The sequence below is a fragment of the Eublepharis macularius genome, chromosome 8, assembly GCF_028583425.1.
Source record: "Eublepharis macularius isolate TG4126 chromosome 8, MPM_Emac_v1.0, whole genome shotgun sequence".
NCBI lineage: Eukaryota > Metazoa > Chordata > Lepidosauria > Squamata > Eublepharidae > Eublepharis > Eublepharis macularius.
The window spans coordinates 89,256,288-89,275,187 of NC_072797.1; the positions used below are offsets into that span (position 1 = coordinate 89,256,288).

Consider the following 18,900-nt stretch of genomic DNA (forward strand, 5'->3'; position numbering starts at 1 on the left):
GTCAAAGATCCCAGAGGGTACAAACTTAAACCTGTCCCCTTGTCCTGGTGACGCTATCTGTAGTCTCCTGTCCCTCTAATTTTCCAGGTTTGGCATGATTTTTTCCCTCAGAATGCTTCAAGGATTCATTAAATATTGAGAAAAGTAACCCACCCTTCAGCTGTGCATCCTCACCCTAGATTCCATTTCTTAGTGAGGTGCTGGAGCATGATTAAAACTGGAGAAACTATTAGTTATTATTATGTTATTGTAATTATCCCAACCATCAAACTTTTTAGGAAATGGCCATCAACTCAACTTTGAAACTTTTATTATCAACAGTTTGTGAAAGATTTTTTCCAAAGTTGTATGAAGCTGCAGTCAGGAAGGGAGATTGACAAAAAAAAATCCATTCCATGCACTCACTCTATTCATGGTTTTTCAGGATGCAATCCAGTAGTGTATTGTAGCCATATTAAAAAGCCTTAAAATGTTTGCTTGGGAAACTGAAGCTACTTTTACTCACATTGTAAACCACTTGGAGTCTCAGTGAGAAAGGCAGACTATAAATAATATAAATAAATAAATTGTCTTAACTGAGTACAGATATGTATGCCTTGCAGGGATGCTGCATTTGGTACCTGCAGTTTTCATCTAACTCTGCTTGACTGCTTTCATGCAATAAACAAGGTTGGTGAAATTGTTCTATTTGGTAGTGAATTTCATCTCGAAGCCATATGGATCTCTGAACATTTTAGATTTAAAGTGTTGCTGAGTATAGAATTAAGATGTTGATAGTAATAGCATCTATCCAGCAGGTTTTTTGTTCAAACTGCATCAAATTATCTCACACATGTAAATCATCATATATACTTAAAATTTTAGTTAAGACAAAATAGGCAGTGGGTTGTAGCCAACCGTTAGTGCAGTGTGCATCGTCTTGTGCCATGTTCTTCCCCCCAGTGGTTCCTTTGATGGTGATAATAACTGCAGTTATATACCACTCCTCTAGACAGATTAGTGTCCCGCTCAGAGCGGTGAATAAAGTTGGTGTCGTCATTATCCCCACAATACAGCTGAGCAGCTGGGCTAAGAAGAGCAGCTTACCCAAGGCCACCTGCTTTGTTCATGGCAGGAATGAGATTCAAACCAGCTGAATGCTGATTTTCAACAAAACCACTTAACTACTATTTTACAGCAACTCTGGATCGGCATGGACAAAAAGCAGCAATTGAGTGAAATTACTTGGCTTTCCCCCTTGTGGAAGATGAGACATTCATCATTAAGGGAGTCAAACAGGACTTCTAGGGAAGGGAAACACAAGTGTTACCTACAATTCCCTAGTGCCTTCTATGCATGTCTTTCACTGAGTTCTGAAAATATCTTACTGATTCTGTAACGTTTTTGTCTCTCTCTTTCATGGATCTTAGGCATTGCAGTTTGGCTTCCTTGACTTCAGTACGTTTGATGTAGAAGAATATGAGCATTATGAGGTAAGTATTATTCTCTTTGCTGAATACCATTTGTAATTACTGCTGAGACTGTCTTTGCATAAAATTGGCATGCATTACTTATAGCTCTTGATTTTTTCTGTTTTCAAGAAAGTCTGTATCTAAATATGTGGAGTCAAGGAAAGTAAGGTAAATAACAAAAAGATGTTTCAATATTCTTATTAGAAGGCTGTCGCATGACAGAGTGAGAGCATGCGGTTTATAATCCCAGACAAAATTGGAATTAGACTTTTTTTTTTGTATTGTCAAAAAAAATTACATTGGCATTTCTTGTCATCTTCAGTTTGTTCACTTACACAAATATGACAATGTCAGGGGTGTTTTAAGAATGAAATAAACAATATATTTCTTTCCTTGACAGAAGGCAGAAAATGGAGATTTTAACTGGATAATACCAAAAAAAATTCTTGCCTTCAGTGGACCTCACTCAAGAAGTAGAATTGAAAATGGTATGTTTAAGGGGAATGGGGCAGAAACACTATATGGCTGTTTGCTAAGTAGTATCTGCTATAAAATAGCTACTTCAGAAGAAAAACGTGGATTTTGCCATGGGGGGGGCGGGGTCCCCTCCTGTGGCTTTGGTAGCTTTTTAAATATCATGTTCTGCATTGCCATTAACATTTCTTTCTTCTTTGTTTCTTTCCTTTCAGGTTATCCACATCATGCTCCCGAGGCTTATTTCCCCTACTTTAGAAGGCACAATGTTACCACTATAATCCGCCTGAACAAAAGGATGTATGATGCTAAAAGGTTTAGGGAAGCAGGCTTTGAACATTACGATCTCTTCTTTGCAGATGGAAGTATACCTACTGATACTATTGTCCAAACATTCCTAAATATTTGTGAAAATGCTGAAGGAGTTATAGCAGTTCATTGCAAAGGTGAATTGAAGCATGTGCTATCAAAACAGCAGTCATTCTGGTAAAACAGTCTGTACAGGCACTTTTTTTAATCACCGGGAATTGAAGCGTTTACTCAGCAGGTCATATTAAGGAGACCTGCTCTATCCTGCATGATCTCCTGCGCAGTTAGAATATACCTTCCACCACCAGATCATTGGCTGTTTTGTAGGCTGGTGATCTGCAGTCAGGGTCTCTGTTTCAAATCCAAATTCCCTCTTGCTCTAATCTACCATCGAGGTATGGGAGACCTTTGAACATTTCATTTGTTAAGAAAGATTCACAGCTAAGAGGCTCTTTCTGTTTCTTCCCTTGGTAAGCATGTGACACGTTAGGCTTTTTGTATGATTGCTAAGACCAAATATTTTTTTCTTTTTTCTAAAACTAGATTTATCTTTATTTGTATAAGCAACCAGTAGTTAGAACAAGAAAAAGCATACAATTGAAAGATCAATATACTGCAGCATCTGATTAAAAGAAATATAAAGAATACATTAAATAGGATCCTCTCTTGCTGGATCTAAAATTTATGCCTGTGATGATCAAGGGAGAAGCAGCAGTATCTTAATTGTTTCAGATTGTTCAGGCTCTGTTACGTTCTTCCCTCGTTTTGCTTACCATCTTCCTTCAGACCACTTCCCTGGGTGTATCTCCTCAAAAAAAATCCCAAGATCTCTCTTTTTAAAAACAAAAACAAAAACTACCCTTTCCTTGAAGGAGAGCTGTTTCTTCCCAAAAAAACCCTGCCAGAAATACACCAGGTACAGAAAAGAAAAGAAATCTGGAAAATTCTCGGGTTGTCTCCATTGCTTGCTTGCTCACTTTCTGGCTATACCTTTCCTGGGTCTCCTTTTTTCTGTTGGGCTGCATAAGAATGGCTATTTGGGCAATGTCTGCAGCTTGGAATTTAGAAAGAATTGTCAAAGGAGGGGGGGACCCTGTTTCTGCCGTTAACCAAACTACATGTAAAAGCAGTTAGAGAGTGACTGTCAGTCCCTGGCAGTTAGATCCCCAAGTTCTCCACAGTTAGCACACAAGTGTTCCAGTTGAAGTAACTTTATTAGAGATCCATTCAGTACAAGGTGCATAGACAGTGGAATTGGCAGAAGTGACGTAAATGGGGCTAGCAATGTTAGTTATAGGGAATAGTCCCACCTTTGGGACACGGACCATTAACGGGGGATTGGGAGTGAGACATCATTTAGAGCAGGCAGTGAGAAAGATGGACTTATCTTTGGTTCTCAAGAAGAGCACACCACGAGCCAGCTTCGGCTGGCTGTCAAGGACACTGGCTCAGCAGAGCGAGAAAGAGAAAGTAAACATTTGTAAGATAACCCACTGGCATGGAGCAACAAAGAACTTCCCACACTCTCTGAAGCCAGAGACAAAACCCATATACATTCATGGCAGATAAGCAGGAGACATATATGACATTGACCCAGTGTTTCGCATCCAGGGTTCCATGAAATCCTGGGGTTACTCTGAACATTGTCAGGGATTCTATGAGAAATTGTGGAATAAATACATTAAATAAATAAAAATTTTGAAACACTGTGGAAAAATTCCAAATATTCCTCAAAACAGTTATTAATGTAAGCTTGTGTGTATGCGCACATGCATGTGCTCTCTCTTGCTCTCTGTCACACACACACCTCTTTTCACAGATAAATTTTCTGGACAATAATTGCGCTCCTCACTATCTTCTGGTCTGTAAACATTTGTATAGGAAGGGGCTCATCAGGATTGGTAAAATTAATTTAGCGGTTCCTCTATGGAAAAAATGATGGGAAACACTGGCTTGACCTCTTAGCTTTCACAAAGCAAAGTGGAAAATTCATACTACAGATACCTGAAGTAAAATGTTCTTTTACCACAGTCACAATGTGTGTTGTAAACTTCTGTGTATTCATTAGACTTCAACTGTTTGAGCATGGCCTCAGGCCACGTCTTCAAAATAACCTCTCTTCAAAACTGAAGTCATTTGTAGTATGAGAATATTGGTTCATCTACGGTCTTCCTGTGCAGTCCCACATGGGGACTGCGCACGCGCAGGCCTGCCGATACCGGAGATTTTTATAGCTCAAAGCCACTAGGGGGCGCTCCCGCCTCTCAGCGCGCATGCGCGGCCGCTTTCCCGCCGAAACGGCTCCTAAGAGGCGGAGAGCCCCACACATACCCTCAGTTTCTCTTTCGCCGCCGATCGTTGAGGTTTATAGCTTTCTTCGTTCGCGATGTCTGAGACGGCCTTGTTCAAGCGTTGTGAGACCTGCAATCGCAAGATGACAAGGTCGGATGGTCACTCCGTGTGTTTATACTGCCTTGGGGAAACGCACAACACTCAAGCGTGCAAACATTGCCGCGCGTTTACCTCTAAGGCTAGGGCGGAGCGGGCGGATCGTTTGCATGCCTCCCTCTGGCAGCGCGCGATGTCTGTCGAAGATCCCCCGCCGAAATCTTCATCTGCTCCGTCTGCACCGTCTCGTCCCCCTTCGGAGGCTCCGGGTTCCAAGACTCCTCGCTCTCAACCGTCTCCCAGCCGGTCGGAGTCGAGATCCGGGAGGGTCGCCCCGGTTCGGAGTTCGTCGGAACCGATCGTTTCGGTTCCGAGACCTTCTGGAAGTCGATCTCCTTCGACCTCTTCGGCTGCTTGGGCTTCCCCCGTTCATGGAATCCGTAGAAGTTCGACCCCTTCGGTTCCGAGGTCAACCCCTCCGGCTCCCTCGGCCCCTTCGGATCTGACTACTTCGGACCTGATTGTAAGATCGAAGGCGGGCTCCGGTCCTGAGAAGAAAAAGAAAAAGCATAAGCGCTCCGACAAACACGATAAGGCAGTTTTGGAGAGCTTAATTACTACTACCCCATCGGTTCCGATCGACCCCACTATTGCTCAGGTGGAGAAGGGTGCTGCAGCGGCTGATCGTCCGTTGTCTAAGCCTCCTCCAGACCGGGAGACTCAGGAGGATGATGTCATACTTCTTGAGAAGCCCCCTACACCATCGGGTCGGCCTCGATCGACCTCTTATGAATCGGGCTCGGTTCATTCGGCTAGGAGTCGGCGGAGTCGTTCTACCCGTCGCTCTGACCATCGGGGCTCACCTCGGTCCTATCGGAGCCGATCTAGGGAGAGTCGGCGTCGGGACGATCCAGTTCCTCGCTACTTTAGTAGAGAGAGCTCGTACTGTTCTGACCGGCTTTACAGAGGTGCTTCCTTGTCTCCCTCGTTTCGTGTCGGTTCCGATACTGGTTATGATCCGTCTCGTCACCAGTCGGAGGTGATGTCTCCTCGGATCCGTGCCCGTTATAGTGATTCTCCTTTGTCGGAGTCACCTGAAAGAGAGATTGGTCCATCTGATGAAGCTTCGCCTACCGATGACTTTCGGGCCTATAATGAACTGCTCCAGAGAATGGCTAAAGCCTTGGACCTTGAAGTGACTTCCACTGAGTCTAAGTTCACTGACAAGATATTACAACATATCTATTCTGGATCGACACCTTCGATTGCCTTTCCCCTGATAGAAGGTTTTGCTGACCTTTGGAAGAAGCTGCAGTCTCGTCCTGCATCTGCTACGGCCACCAATCGTAAGGTTGAGAGCCTTTATAGGACCAAGGACGATGCTCATCCATTCCTGGTGGTCCATCCTCCTCCATCTTCTCTTGTAACGGAGGAGATGCAAGCTCGGCCTCGCCAAGGTTCTATGTCAGCTCCGTCCGATAAGGACAGCAGAAAGATTGATGCCATTGGCAGGAAGTTGTACACTTCGTCGACATTTGGCATCAAGGTGGCAAATTATACCGCAATGATGGCGGCATACCAACTCTTCTTATGGAAGAAGGTGGCATCTTTTCTTCCAAAGGTTTCCGGAGACCAACGCACCTTACTTCGGGTTATACAAGAGGAAGCGGTCCGCTTATCCCGCCACCAGATTAATGCTGGTAGGAGTATGGCGGATACTTCAGCCAGGTCGCTTCTGTCGTCCGTTGTTTTGCGCAGATATGCCTGGCTTCGCACGACTGCCCTTCCTGTGGAGACGAGGAACAGGGTTGAGGACTTACCTTTCGAGGGCACCACCCTGTTTTCGGAAAAGACTGACGAATTCCTCTCTAAGAAGAGGACCGACCGTCTGACGGCCCGCTCGTATGGAGTTCTGCACCAAACTTCGCAGCAGTCTTCTCGTCCCTATTATCGTTCCTTTCAGCGTGGCAGGCAGCACCGCTACCAGACCTATCAAGGGTATGCTTACCAGTCTCGCAGGAGCTACCAGAGCCCGCAGACCGCCTTCCCTAGACGGAGGCAGGGCCAACGTCCCAAGCCTGGCTCCCAGCAGCATCAGGCCAAGGACCAGGACCAATTGCATAAGCAATTCTGACTATCACAGGGACCTGACCCCACGTTTGGGGACAGGCTGAGTGCTTTCTTGAATGCATGGTCTTCAATTTGTTCTGACGTTTGGGTTCTGTCTATTATCCAGTTTGGTTATAAAGTTGAATTTATTGGTTTACCATGTTTATGTCTCCCTGTGTTTTCTTCTGACTCTCCTTGTTCTGAGATTTTGGGGGAGCTTACAGCCCTCCTGCAGAATGGGGCTATAGAGGAGGTTCCTGTTGCCTCTGCTGGTTTGGGATTCTATTCCAGCCTGTTCCTGGTAGAAAAGAAGGATGGGGGGCTACGGCCTATCCTGGATCTCAGGGGCTTGAACGAATTTATACGAGTCCGTAAATTTAAGATGGTTACTTTACAACTGGTGTTGACCTTATTGCCCCCGCAATCTTGGTTTGCGGTCCTGGATTTGAAGGACGCATACTTTCATATTTCTATTTTCCCTGAACACAGAAAATTTTTATGTTTTGTCTATGGCCACCGGGTCTTTCAGTACAATGTCTTACCCTTTGGACTGGCCACTGCTCCTAGAGTGTTTACTAAATGCATGGCAGTGGTGGTGGCCCATTTACGCCTCCAGGGCTGCCAAATTTTTCCGTATCTAGATGATTGGCTATTGGTTGGTGACTCTGCTCAGGCCGTGTCTGACCAAGTGTCTCTCACGTTGGACTTATGTCTGCGTTTGGGGCTTTTTGTTAATCAGAAGAAATCGAAATTGACCCCTGTGCGCTCCATTCAGTTTATAGGTGTGGTCTTGGATGCTGTTAAGAACGCAGGTTTTTTGCCTGTGGATCGTGCGTCTAAGATCAAGAGGCTTATTTTGACCCTTAAGAGGTGTCGTTTTCAATCTGTTCGTTTTATTCAGACGCTGTTAGGTTGTATGGCCTCCACAACGGCGGTGGTTCCATTGGCCAGATTATTTATGCGGCCTCTTCAATTATGGTTCAATTCGGTGTTTTCACCAGGCCGTGATTCTCAGAACATGAGACTATCCGTTCCCAGGGGGGTGGTGTCCTCTCTGGAATGGTGGTTGGCTGACACTAATCTCTTTAAAGGGGTGGAGTTTGGTTTTCATCGAACTCATGTGTCGGTTACTTCGGATGCTTCCTTGTTCGGTTGGGGGGCACACTGTGCAGGATCTTATGCCCATGGGTTATGGTCTGAGTCTGAGTGTAAGGAACATATTAATGTTCTTGAATTGAGGGCAGTTTTATATGCACTGATCTCCTTTTCAGATGTCGTGCGGAACAGGTCCATCCAAGTCCTGACAGACAACACAACGGCGATGTTTTATATCAACAAGCAAGGTGGCACGGCGTCTGTAGCCCTCTGCACAGAGGCGATGAGGCTCTGGAAGTGGGCCATAGATCATGCAGTGTGGCTGCACGCAGTTCACATCCCGGGGGTGGAGAACACCATGGCGGACCACCTAAGCAGACTCCACAGAGAGAACCACGAATGGTCCCTCCGAGACGAGTATCTCGCCCCTATCTTTTCGGAGTGGGGGACTCCAGAACTGGACCTGTTTGCGACAGTAGAAAATCGCAAGTCTCTAGCTTACTGTTCCAGAGGAGGAGTAGGCCCAGGATCAAGTGGGGACGTGTTTCAGTTAAATTGGTCGGGTCCCCTGTGTTATGCCTTTCCTCCGTTCCCGCTGCTGGTACGGGTCCTCAGCAAGATCTGGAGGGACGGGGCGTCAGTCATCCTGGTGGCCCCTTATTGGCCGAGACAGCACTGGTTCCACTCCCTCCTGAGTCTTCAGACTCAGTCAATCTGTCTCCCGATGGTTCCCGACCTCCTGTCATGCGGGGGGGTTCTTCACCACGACATCGGGAGACTCAAACTGACTGCTTGGTTGATCAAACCGGAGGTGCCTTCTCCGAGGCTGTGACTAATGTGCTGTTGAATGCTAGGCGCTTGTCTACCAGGCAGTCCTATGCCCTTAAGTAGGACAAATTCTCTGTGTGGTGTAGACGCAGGGAGTTGGACCCTTTTCAGTCATCCCTTTCTGAGGTTTTGGAATTTTTGTGGGAGGTTAAACAGAAGGGTTTGGCCAATTCTTCAGTTAAGGTTTATCTGGCAGCTATTTCTGCTTTTCACCCTCCAGTTGACAGGAAATCTGTTTTTTCCCACTATTCTGCTAAAGTTTTTGCGAGGGTTAAATAATTTGTTTCCCCCAGTTCGGGCCCTGGTTCCACAGTGGTCGTTGCCCTTGGTCCTGACTCGCTTAATGTCCAAACCGTTTGAACCCTTGGCTTCCTGTCCACTCCGCTTTTTGTCCATGAAGGTGGCCTTTCTTGTTGCGGCTACTTCGGCCAGGAGGGTGGGGGAGTTGGCTGCGTTATCTTGCGAGCCCCCTTATTTAAAATTTCATCCTGAGAAGGTCGTTCTTCGTACGAAGGTTGAGTTTTTACCTAAAGTGGTGTCACGTTTTCACTTGTCCCAGGAACTAATTCTGCCAGTTTTTTTCCCAGCCCCAGTTTCGGAGGCGGAAAAGGCCCTTCATTCCCTGGATGTCCGCAGGGCTATTCTATTCTATTTAGATAGGGTGAAGCCGTTTAGGCTTGATTCTAATTTATTTGTTTGTTTTGCGGGACAGCATAAGGGTAGACGGGCCTCGTCTCAGTCTATTTCTAGATGGGTGGTCCAGACTATACTGACGTGTTATACTGTTGCTAACTTACCTTGCCCTTTGGAAGTGCATGCCCATTCCACCAGGTCCCAGGCGTCGGCGGCGGCTCTCCTCAGGGGTGTTCCACTCCACGACATCTGCAGAGCGGCGATGTGGGCCTCGGCGGATACATTTGTGAAGCATTACGCGCTGGGCATCCTAGATAGGAGAGAAACAGCGGTGGGCACAGCAGTTCTGCACTCCATCTTTGAGTGATGCTTTGGCGTCACCTCCGCCCAGGTATTTAGCTTTGTAATCTTCCCATGTGGGACTGCACAGGAAGACCGTAGATGAAAAACAGGTTTTACTTACCATAACTGTAGTTCATCTAGGTCTTCTGTGCAGGCACACATGCCCTCCCTCCTTCCCCGCTGACTCTCTTGGTACTTACCTTGCAGGGGGCGGCGAAAGAGGAACTGAGGGTATGTGTGGGGCGCTCCGCCTCTTAGGAGCCGTTTCGGCGGGAAAGCGGCCGCGCATGCGCGCTGAGAGGCGGGAGCGCCTCCTAGTGGCTTTGAGCTATAAAAATCTCCAGTATCGGCAGGCCTGCGCGTGCGCAGTCCCCATGTGTGCCTGCACGGAAGACCTAGATGAACAACAGTTATGGTAAGTAAAACCTGTTTTTTTTTCAGCATTAGAATGTTGAGTGCTTGCCCTCCATCACTCTTGCCATCAAGTGCAGTAGTTTCTTGTTAGAGTGATACACTTTATTTTGCAAAGTTTCATGTTGGTGGGAGCTTGCTAATCAAGTACAGTCTTGTTGGAGCTTCAGAGATAGTAGCAGAAAGTCTCTGAAAGTGCAGTCCTAAGCAGATTTCCATCCTTTCAATCCTCTTGAATTTAGTGGACTTACAAGAGTGTAACTCTATTTAGGATTGCAGTATAAAACTTGAGCCTGCACTCCACTATACTTCAATTGTAATTAGCATGATCAGACCCAAATGATCTGGTTCTTATCATATTTGTAATCTACCTTGAGTCCTAGTTATAAAGGTAGACTAAAAATGAAGATAATACTAATAAGGATGGTAAATAAAGAGGACTCTCCATACCCAGTAGACACACGCAAGTTTTGTCACAGGTGACCCAAGAGGTAGTTATCATAGTTACATAACTGAAAAGCTGATCAATACTTTTTCCCTTACAAGCTTGAGTATATATACATTTGATCTTCTTTTCTACTGATATGAATGAAGTATATTTATTTGTTTGCTGTGTGTGTGTCTCAAATGTTGGATACCAGTGCTTACAGTTATATTTTGAAAACCATTTTTATATTTGAAACAGATTCCCCGCCTCCTTAAATCTAGTTCTGTATCTGGTATATATTAAGCATTAAGAGGGACTGTCTCTCCTGTATATGCCCTGGAGGGTGCTGGTGGTCCCTGGCCCCAGGGAGGCTAGACTGGCCTTGACCAGGGCCAGGGTTTTTTCAGTCTTGATCCCAACCTAGTGGAACTCTCTGTTGGAAGACACGTGAGCCCGCCAAGATCTTACATCTTTTTGGCGGACATGCAAAACAGAGATGTTCCACCAGGCATATGGTTGAGGGCAACATTAAATCCATCAATGAGCTTCCCTGCCAGTCTCCTACTTGGAGGGGAGGTATATGACCACCCCCCACCCCCAGGCATGAGCAGCAATAAGATACTGATCCAGTCCTCCACCCTTTTTATATATGGTAAGCAGGTGGACTTCTTGATATGGTTGTGTTTGGAACCTGTGATTTTACTGTATTTTTCTACTTTTACTACTAGTAGTAACCTGTTCAGGGAGGGCAGGCTATAAATCAAATAATAAATAATAATCTTGTTCATTTTTGTTTTCAAATATGTTATGAATTGTCCTGACCAAATAGATGAAAAAATCGAAAAAACTTCTGTTTCTAAACCATTCTATAGACCATATGGATTTTGCAGTTAAACAAGTATGGGAAATTAACCCATGCCAAACAATACAAATATTGGACTACACTCTCCCCGTATTTGCTTCTGGCCTTTAAGTGCACCACTAAGTACTGCCTTTGGAGTTTATATTTTTTTACAGAGGGAGTCAACAGGATTATTCTATTTGACCATAGGGAATGTTGTAAAGTACAGGAATCAAGATGATTCAAAGATTAACTGCGAGCACAAAATTTTTATCAAGCCATAATGCGTGGCCTGATGCTGGGGGTGCCATATTGTAAAGGCCTCATCTAAGGTACATAGGGTCTGAACTGTTAAGTCACTGTGGTAACCATGTTACAATTGTAAATTTTGTCCCGTAGCTTTTGCAAGTTGAATGGAGGATCCTCTGCAAAAGCCCAAATAATAATAAATAGTACTTGCTTTGTGTTTTACACAGCTGGACTTGGTAGAACTGGCACCCTTATAGGATGTTATATTATGAAGCATTATAGGATGACTGCTGCTGAAACCATTGCCTGGCTTAGAATATGTCGACCTGGCTCTGTGATTGGCTCACAGCAGCATTTCCTGTTTGAGTAAGTAGACCTTTGTACAAAAATATTTGGGTGATTGAATGTGTGCTGCAAGTAGTCATTGACTGTCCATAGGCCTCAGCATTCCACAGCTTTAAAAGTACTCTTGTGTCTTCTGAGCTAAAGCATATGGAATAATTTTAAAAGTATAAAATAGCAGTTACTGATTTATACCCCATATTTCTCCCCACTGATGACCCAAAGCAATTTATACCATCATTCTGCCCTCCTCCGTTTTGTCCTAATCTCCCTGAGAGAGAATGGCCCAGAGTCATCCAGTGAACTTCCATGATAAAAGTGCGGGGTTCAGACCTGGACTTCCTAGTTCAGCATTCTAATCTTCACACCGCCTGTGCAGGAAGTGATTGGCCATGCTTTTTGGATTTTGATATAGTTCCTATTCCTTTAGCTCAGAAGCTGTGCCACAAAATGGTCTGCTGTTGTTCAACCAGCAATATCTCACCAGAGCTGCATGTCTGTTGCTCCTCTGCATCAGCAATTTTTTCAATGACTGACTGCATTGGTGCTTCGGGCTAAAGATCTCATGCTGCCTGATCTGCACTCATATAATTTATTTATTATTTATTAACAAGATTTTTACCCTGCCTTTCTGTCCCAATAGGTCCACAAAGATGGCAAATAAATTAAAACATACAGATTTAAATTTCATCTTTAAAACCATTAAAACCATCATATAAATACATCATGGAAACAGTTTAAAACCAGAGCTTAAAATAAATACAAAAATACAAAAGTTAAAAACAGTAGTTGAAACATTCCGGAGGGAGGCGGTATCACTGAGGGAATGCCAAGTGAAACAAAAAAATCTTCACTTACTGGCACAAGATGGCAACAGAAGGAGACAGGTGAATCTCCCTGGGGAGAGATTTCTAGAGCTTTGATGCCACAACTGAGAAGGCCCTCTCCTGAGTTTTTGCCAACCTAAACCCAGAATGCGGAGGCACCCGAAGCAGAGCCTCTGAAGATGACCACGGTGGTCGAGTAGATTCATAAGGAAGTAGATTGTCCTTCAGGTATGTTGCTCCCACACTATATGGGACTTTAAATGTCAGCACCAGCACCTTGAATTGTGCCTGGAAACAAATGGGAAGCTAGTAATCCTAAACAGAGTTACATGATTCTAAATCTGGCAGTGGTCTTAGAAGAGTGTGACTGCTTTAGGATTTCACTGAAAGCCTCCTGACTAGACATGGGCATGAACAGAAAAAAAAACCTGAACATGGTGTTCATTGTTCGTTGCCATCCACAAACAGTGAACATTGACAAACATGATGCTGTTCACGAACATGTTCGTTGTTCATGGGGGCCAGTAGGCTCTCCTCCACCCATCAAGATCCCTACTGCACCACTCCCAGGAACCTTACCTGAGCAGGCACCAGGAAAGGTACCAATAATAAATAATAGCTTGGCCCCAGAGCCTAGCAGCAGCCCTGGAACCTGAAGGGGTAGATCCCTATCCCACCACACACACAGAAAATTCAAGCTCCAATGCACTCACCCTGTCTCTCTAACAGCTGCTGTCTCTCCCTGAAAGCCAGTGCTGGGAGCCCCCCTCCCCCCTGGTCTTTTCCTCTTATAACAAATTTGGAGCTTCAGTCCACACTTGGAAGGGAGACCTGCCTATCAAGCTAAATTGGGCATAGGTTGGGGTTTCCAGGACAACAGCAGGAGTTCAGACAGAGTTCAGACAATCCCTGCCTGAGTTGCCATGGGAATTAATTACAGGTGCCAGACTGTCTGGCATTCTAAACTGTCTGGCTTAGAATGGGGCCTCACGAACAGCTTGTTCGCGAACGACAGATTGGGCTGTTCGTGGGTTTTTTTAGTTGCTGTTCGTGCCCATCTCTACTTCTGACAGGTAAATGTCTATCATCTTGAAAACATAACTCTGCACAGAAAATTTTGGATTATTTTGATAACTATAAATATATTTAATTACCTTTGGAGGATCTTTTGTGCCTCTACTGAGGTTGTAGCAGGGAAAGGTGCTCTTATCACTCTTAATTACACTACTTGATTTAATTGGCAATAACCAATTATGTGTAGTGGTAAAGAGTAGAGATGGGCAGAAAACGAGCCATGGAACATAATTCCGTTCGGAACGGCTGGTTCATTTTTAAAGAAACGCATTCCGAGCAGCCACATTTTTAAGGAACAAACTAACTTTCCTACTGATCCATTTTCCTGGTTTTAGCAGCAACACACATTCATTCCATCACCCAGGCAACAGTGGCAGTCTTCAGGCTGCCCCCAATCTGAGGCCTCCATGTTTGATTGGCAGCTGTCCTTGGCAAGTAGAGAGCTCCCATGTCTGGCCAATCCAGCCAGGGAAAGGGGGGGGGGAGGTTAAGATCTCTAAGGCAACTGAGGAGATGGGTCTTCAGCAGCCATGGTAACACCAATCTCTTCCTCCAAAACCATGCTAGACACCTTTTTCTCCCAACCAGAGTGCTCCTGTGTTGTTCTAATCTTGGCTTTTTCTGGAAAGCCATGTGATCTGGTTTCATTTTTTCTCCTGAGTGGGTTGTAGAGAGCTTGCTGCCTGCCTGGCTGTTTTGCTAGGAGAGATCTGTGGCCACTTCTTGCTTCTTGGGAAAGGCACTAAAAATCCTCTTTTCTCTTTCTTCCTTTTCTGACTGGGGACTGGCAGAGGTTCTTGGAAAAGGGTGCTTTTTCCCTTTCTTCCCCCACCCCATTCCAATGTTAGCTTTTCACACACCCCTCCACAACCTAGTCCTAGGCCTTTGAGTGGGACTGGGTTCTTGCTTTTCTAAGTGAGTTTTATTTGCTTTTTCTCTGTTTCTCCCTCTCTGCTTTTTTGAGCTCCAATCTTCTGGTTTGGTTTCTGGGGGTTTGTGCCCCCCCTTCCCCAAGGAGCCCTTCTTATATTTGCTTTTCTTTCTTCCTCTGCTTTTTGGAGGGTCTGTCTTCTGTTTTGTGTGCCCCCCCCCCCCCCGCTAAGGAGCCTAACTTTTCTGTAGGCTGGCTCCCTGTGTGTGTGCACTTGTGTGCACTTGTGTAGTGTATTGGTTTTCCTCTTTTCTCCACACTCCTCCGGTGCCCTTTACTTTTATTTGGAGTGCCTCTACAGCCTGCGCCACTGACTGGGTGGTGTTTTGGGGGGCTTGCGCCTCTGGTGAGCTAAATCACACCCGCACGGGGCTGTTTGCTCTCTGTGTAGACTTGTGTGGTGCAGTGAAGTCTGCCCTCTTTTCTGCACACTCCTCCAGTGCCCTTCACTTTTATTTGGAGTGCCTCTCCAGCCAGTGCCACTGGGCTCGTGCCTCTGGTGTGCAGATTCACATCTGCACAGGGTTGCTCAAACATCTCTGCTGCGCACACCATCAGTGCACACACAGTTTCATTTTATTTTGAGTCCCTTTCCAGCTGGGGACAGTGTCTGGGTGGAGTTGATTTTGGGGGCTGCCTGCTGACACACAACTGCACGGGTAGCTTTCCTGTCTGCAGGCTCCCCACTTGCACATTTCTCAAGTGCAGCTCGCTTCTGCTGTGCGCACGCACACTGTCAGCACATACACTGTTTCATTTTATTTTGAACCCCTTTCCATCTGGGGACAGTGTCTGGGTGGAGTTGGTTTTGGAGGCTGCCTGCTGACTCACAAGAGTGATTAAGTTCAAATTCCAACTCAAGCATGAAGTTCACCAGGTGTTCCTAGACTAGTTGGGATCTCATTCATGGCTACTGCAGGGTTGTGAGTATATAATTGGAGAAGAAACTAAACATGTACACCATTGAGTTTCAAGGAGGAAGGGTGTTTTTAAAATGTAATAAATACAAATGAAACAAATAGAAGTACAGTAAAAGCTTTGTTAATCCAGCATTCATGGGGAATGGGGCTTGCTGGTTAATCAAAAAGATATTCAAGCTTATTACTCTGTCTCACTCCATATGCAAAGTAATTCCCAATAACCAAACCTCACTCAATTGGGAACACCATGGTAATGGCCCCCACACCTAATGGGACCCTGCCCAGAACCATGAAGCCATTTTACCAACAGGCAGACAAGCAAGGTAGCAGCTGAGGAACCCTCTGGCACAGCTGGCTCCCCACCGTTTGAGAGAGGTTGAGGGGGAAGGAAGAAGTACCCAAGGCCATCAAAAGCCCAACAGCAGCTGGAGGCATCAGGCTAGCTGTCCAGAGTGGACAGCCCTGGGCACACACCATTTGCCCGATGGAGGTTGGATAACCAGGAGCCTGATAACAAAGCTTTTATCATACATTGAAACCTCCTGACTTCTAACCCAGCTGTCTCTCTCCCCCTGACCCCCCTTTTTCTGTTATAGGAAACAATCAGAACTTTGGATGGGAGGTGATTCTTTCCGTTCAAAATTAAGGAAGAACTCAAAACTTGCAGTTGCAAAAATTCTTTCAGGAGTAGATGATATTTCAATTAATGATTCCAAAAATCAGAGAACCAACCAAAAAGATACTGAACTGGTAAACATCCAAAAGTTGTGTTGTTGTTAATTTAGGTTATTATTAAAATGGGCATAATAAAGCAGAAGTCATTGAATTCCTTGTGTATGTTCTTCTGTATTTCTAATAAGTATAAAAGGGTAGTGTAACATAGCAGGGCAGGAAATGTGCAATTAATTTCAGAATGAAAGAATATTCTACAATAGAGGTATGAGCATAATAATTGTACATAAATCTCTACTTCAGAGGAGAGGGAGAGAAAAATTCAACGCTGACATAAAGCATGAAGAGCTTCAGTTAACATTTATGTATCATTGCTGAAATCCTTTCTGACCAGTGGTTTTCTCTTACAAATCCATGTGATTCTATTGGTTTGGTATCCACTTAATAGTCAAACTAGTGCTGAGCACTTGTACACAAAATCTCTTGATGCTGCATGACATGGTCATTAATTCCCACCAATCATGAGGTGTATTTAAAATTTGATCTTTGAAAGTAAGACTTTGAAGTTTAACTTTAATATAAATAATTCCAGTGGCTTGCCATTTATTTACAGTACAGTGATGAAGATGAAACAAACACATTTACACAAGGGGATAAGCTTCGAGTCCTGAAAAGTAAAAGGCAGGCAAAAGCAAACTCAGTTCCACTGACGTAAGTTAACTTTACTTTACTTCTATAAATGCCAAAGCTCCCTCCTTGGGTTGACTTGGGTATGTGTTCATCATCAGAAGTGTAGATGAATTGCCATTCACTTTCACTGCGCTATTGAAGCCTTTTCCTTGCCTTATTTGATTTTTTACCACCAGTAAATCATCTTCTCTGTCACTGTGAGATATGCATCCTCTGCCTAAGCAGCTAGAGATTACAAATGCTTCCTAAATTCAGTGTTAGGACTGTGTCTACATGCTCCTTTGTCACAGTGTATTTTTTAAAAATAGAATCAGCAGTATTAAAAGACTATTCTAAATTGGTTTGTAGTATTTTGTTGTTTCTGTGTGAAGATCCATACTCCCTAGGATTTTTTATTTAGCAGAATTGCTGCTAGAACTAGTTCTTACGTAGAATGGATTGGCTATGTGTGAGTGAAAACAGATAGCTGACAAATTTCTCAGCATGCACATGCTTTTTAAACATGGCCCTCTCTGCTACCTCTGGGACTGTGTGTGTGTTCAGTGCTGGCCGTAGATCTCACACAACATTGGTAAAGCAGAGGTAATTTAATCCATTGATCTTCTCATAGAGGGTGTATGATCTAGTGAACAAGAGTTCTTTTGAGTGGTATTTAATCGTTCTAGATCTAATATCTTTCTAAGGCAGTTTTTTTGAGGTAGAAAATGATTTGTAGAATCATTTATAGCTTCTGGAAATATTTGTTCTAAAAGGATAAAATATTCTTTCCGAAAGAGCAATGTGGCCTTGAAGTAGAGGGGAAAAATATTTTCCCTAGTGAAAGTTGGCGGTCTTTTGTGTTTTTCGTTTTTAATTACCTCTGGTTGAAATGTTCTGCCGGTAGTTTTAAGTGTCTTAATTCCCTTTTGAATTCATGTTCCTCTCTTCCTCCCCACCCTCACCCCTTTTAGATGTCTCCTAGCTATTCTGGTCTCTGTCCTGGGTAGCATTGTCATCTGGTGGATTGTGTGTGGCTCCCTTCTGCCCAACCTACTATTCTGTCTAGATGGTTTAAGGGCGTAGTTCCACCAGGACCACTCCCCCTTGAAAGAGAGCCACTGTGTAAGTGCCCCTGTTCCATTCTCTGCAGTAGCTCACCTTCTTGCCTCTTTCATAAGCGCATATATCAAATTTTTGCTGGTGCTTTTTTTCTGGCAAAGATTCATTTAACCTTCTCTAGTTGCTTGAACAGAAAGAGTGTATTAGATGAATGTCAAGATTTACCTATCACAGAATTCCCATTTGAAAAATGCTAAACAACTGAAGTAAAGCTGTATGTTCATGCTGGATCCTTTGCGGTGTGCTTGTCAAGATACAGTTTTAAGAAAACAGTTTGCTGCAGTATTGTTGAGTGTGTGTCAACTACTTATACTATATTAAGAAGTATAAGAAGGTGTTGGAGTTTCTTTACGTACCAGTTCTGGAATACTTTGCCTTGCCTATGTTATCTGCATTGCAAATAATTGTGGACTCTGCATATGAAGACCTGTGGCTAGTATGCTTAGGCAGAAGTCAGATGCTTCAGACTACAATCTCTGCTTACTGTTGAATAAGGCATATTGGACACAGTGGTATTCACTTCCTAGCAAATGTGCATAAGATTGGGCTTTAGGAGAAAGAGTCATTGTACTGAGACAGCAATAGAATTTATTTTCTGGATTGCTAATATTGTTCTACACTTTCTTCTAAAGCATCTATCAGTGTTAGGTTAGATCTTTGTCTGATTTAGAATGGTAGTAGAAAATGATTTACAAGGTAGGATAATATTGGGAGTGCATGAGGCAATACGTCCCCTAGTGATTCTTTGGAATTTTTCTACTTTATATCTCTGCAAGAAGGTCATATGTT

General features: G+C 44.3%; 1 protein-coding gene across 3 annotated transcripts in view; it reads left to right on the forward strand.

Moving 5' to 3' along the window:
* Nucleotides 1-18,900, forward strand: part of CDC14B (cell division cycle 14B) — a 62,906-nt gene that overhangs the window by 32,872 nt on the left and 11,134 nt on the right. For all 3 annotated transcript variants that reach the window (XM_054986212.1, XM_054986213.1, XM_054986214.1), the window contains exons 6-12: nt 603-669; nt 1,410-1,472; nt 1,852-1,939; nt 2,141-2,371; nt 11,785-11,923; nt 16,248-16,401; nt 16,937-17,034. In XM_054986212.1, coding sequence (XP_054842187.1) covers nt 603-669; nt 1,410-1,472; nt 1,852-1,939; nt 2,141-2,371; nt 11,785-11,923; nt 16,248-16,401; nt 16,937-17,034 — 840 coding nt within the window. The remainder of the gene's footprint in view (nt 1-602; nt 670-1,409; nt 1,473-1,851; nt 1,940-2,140; nt 2,372-11,784; nt 11,924-16,247; nt 16,402-16,936; nt 17,035-18,900) is intronic.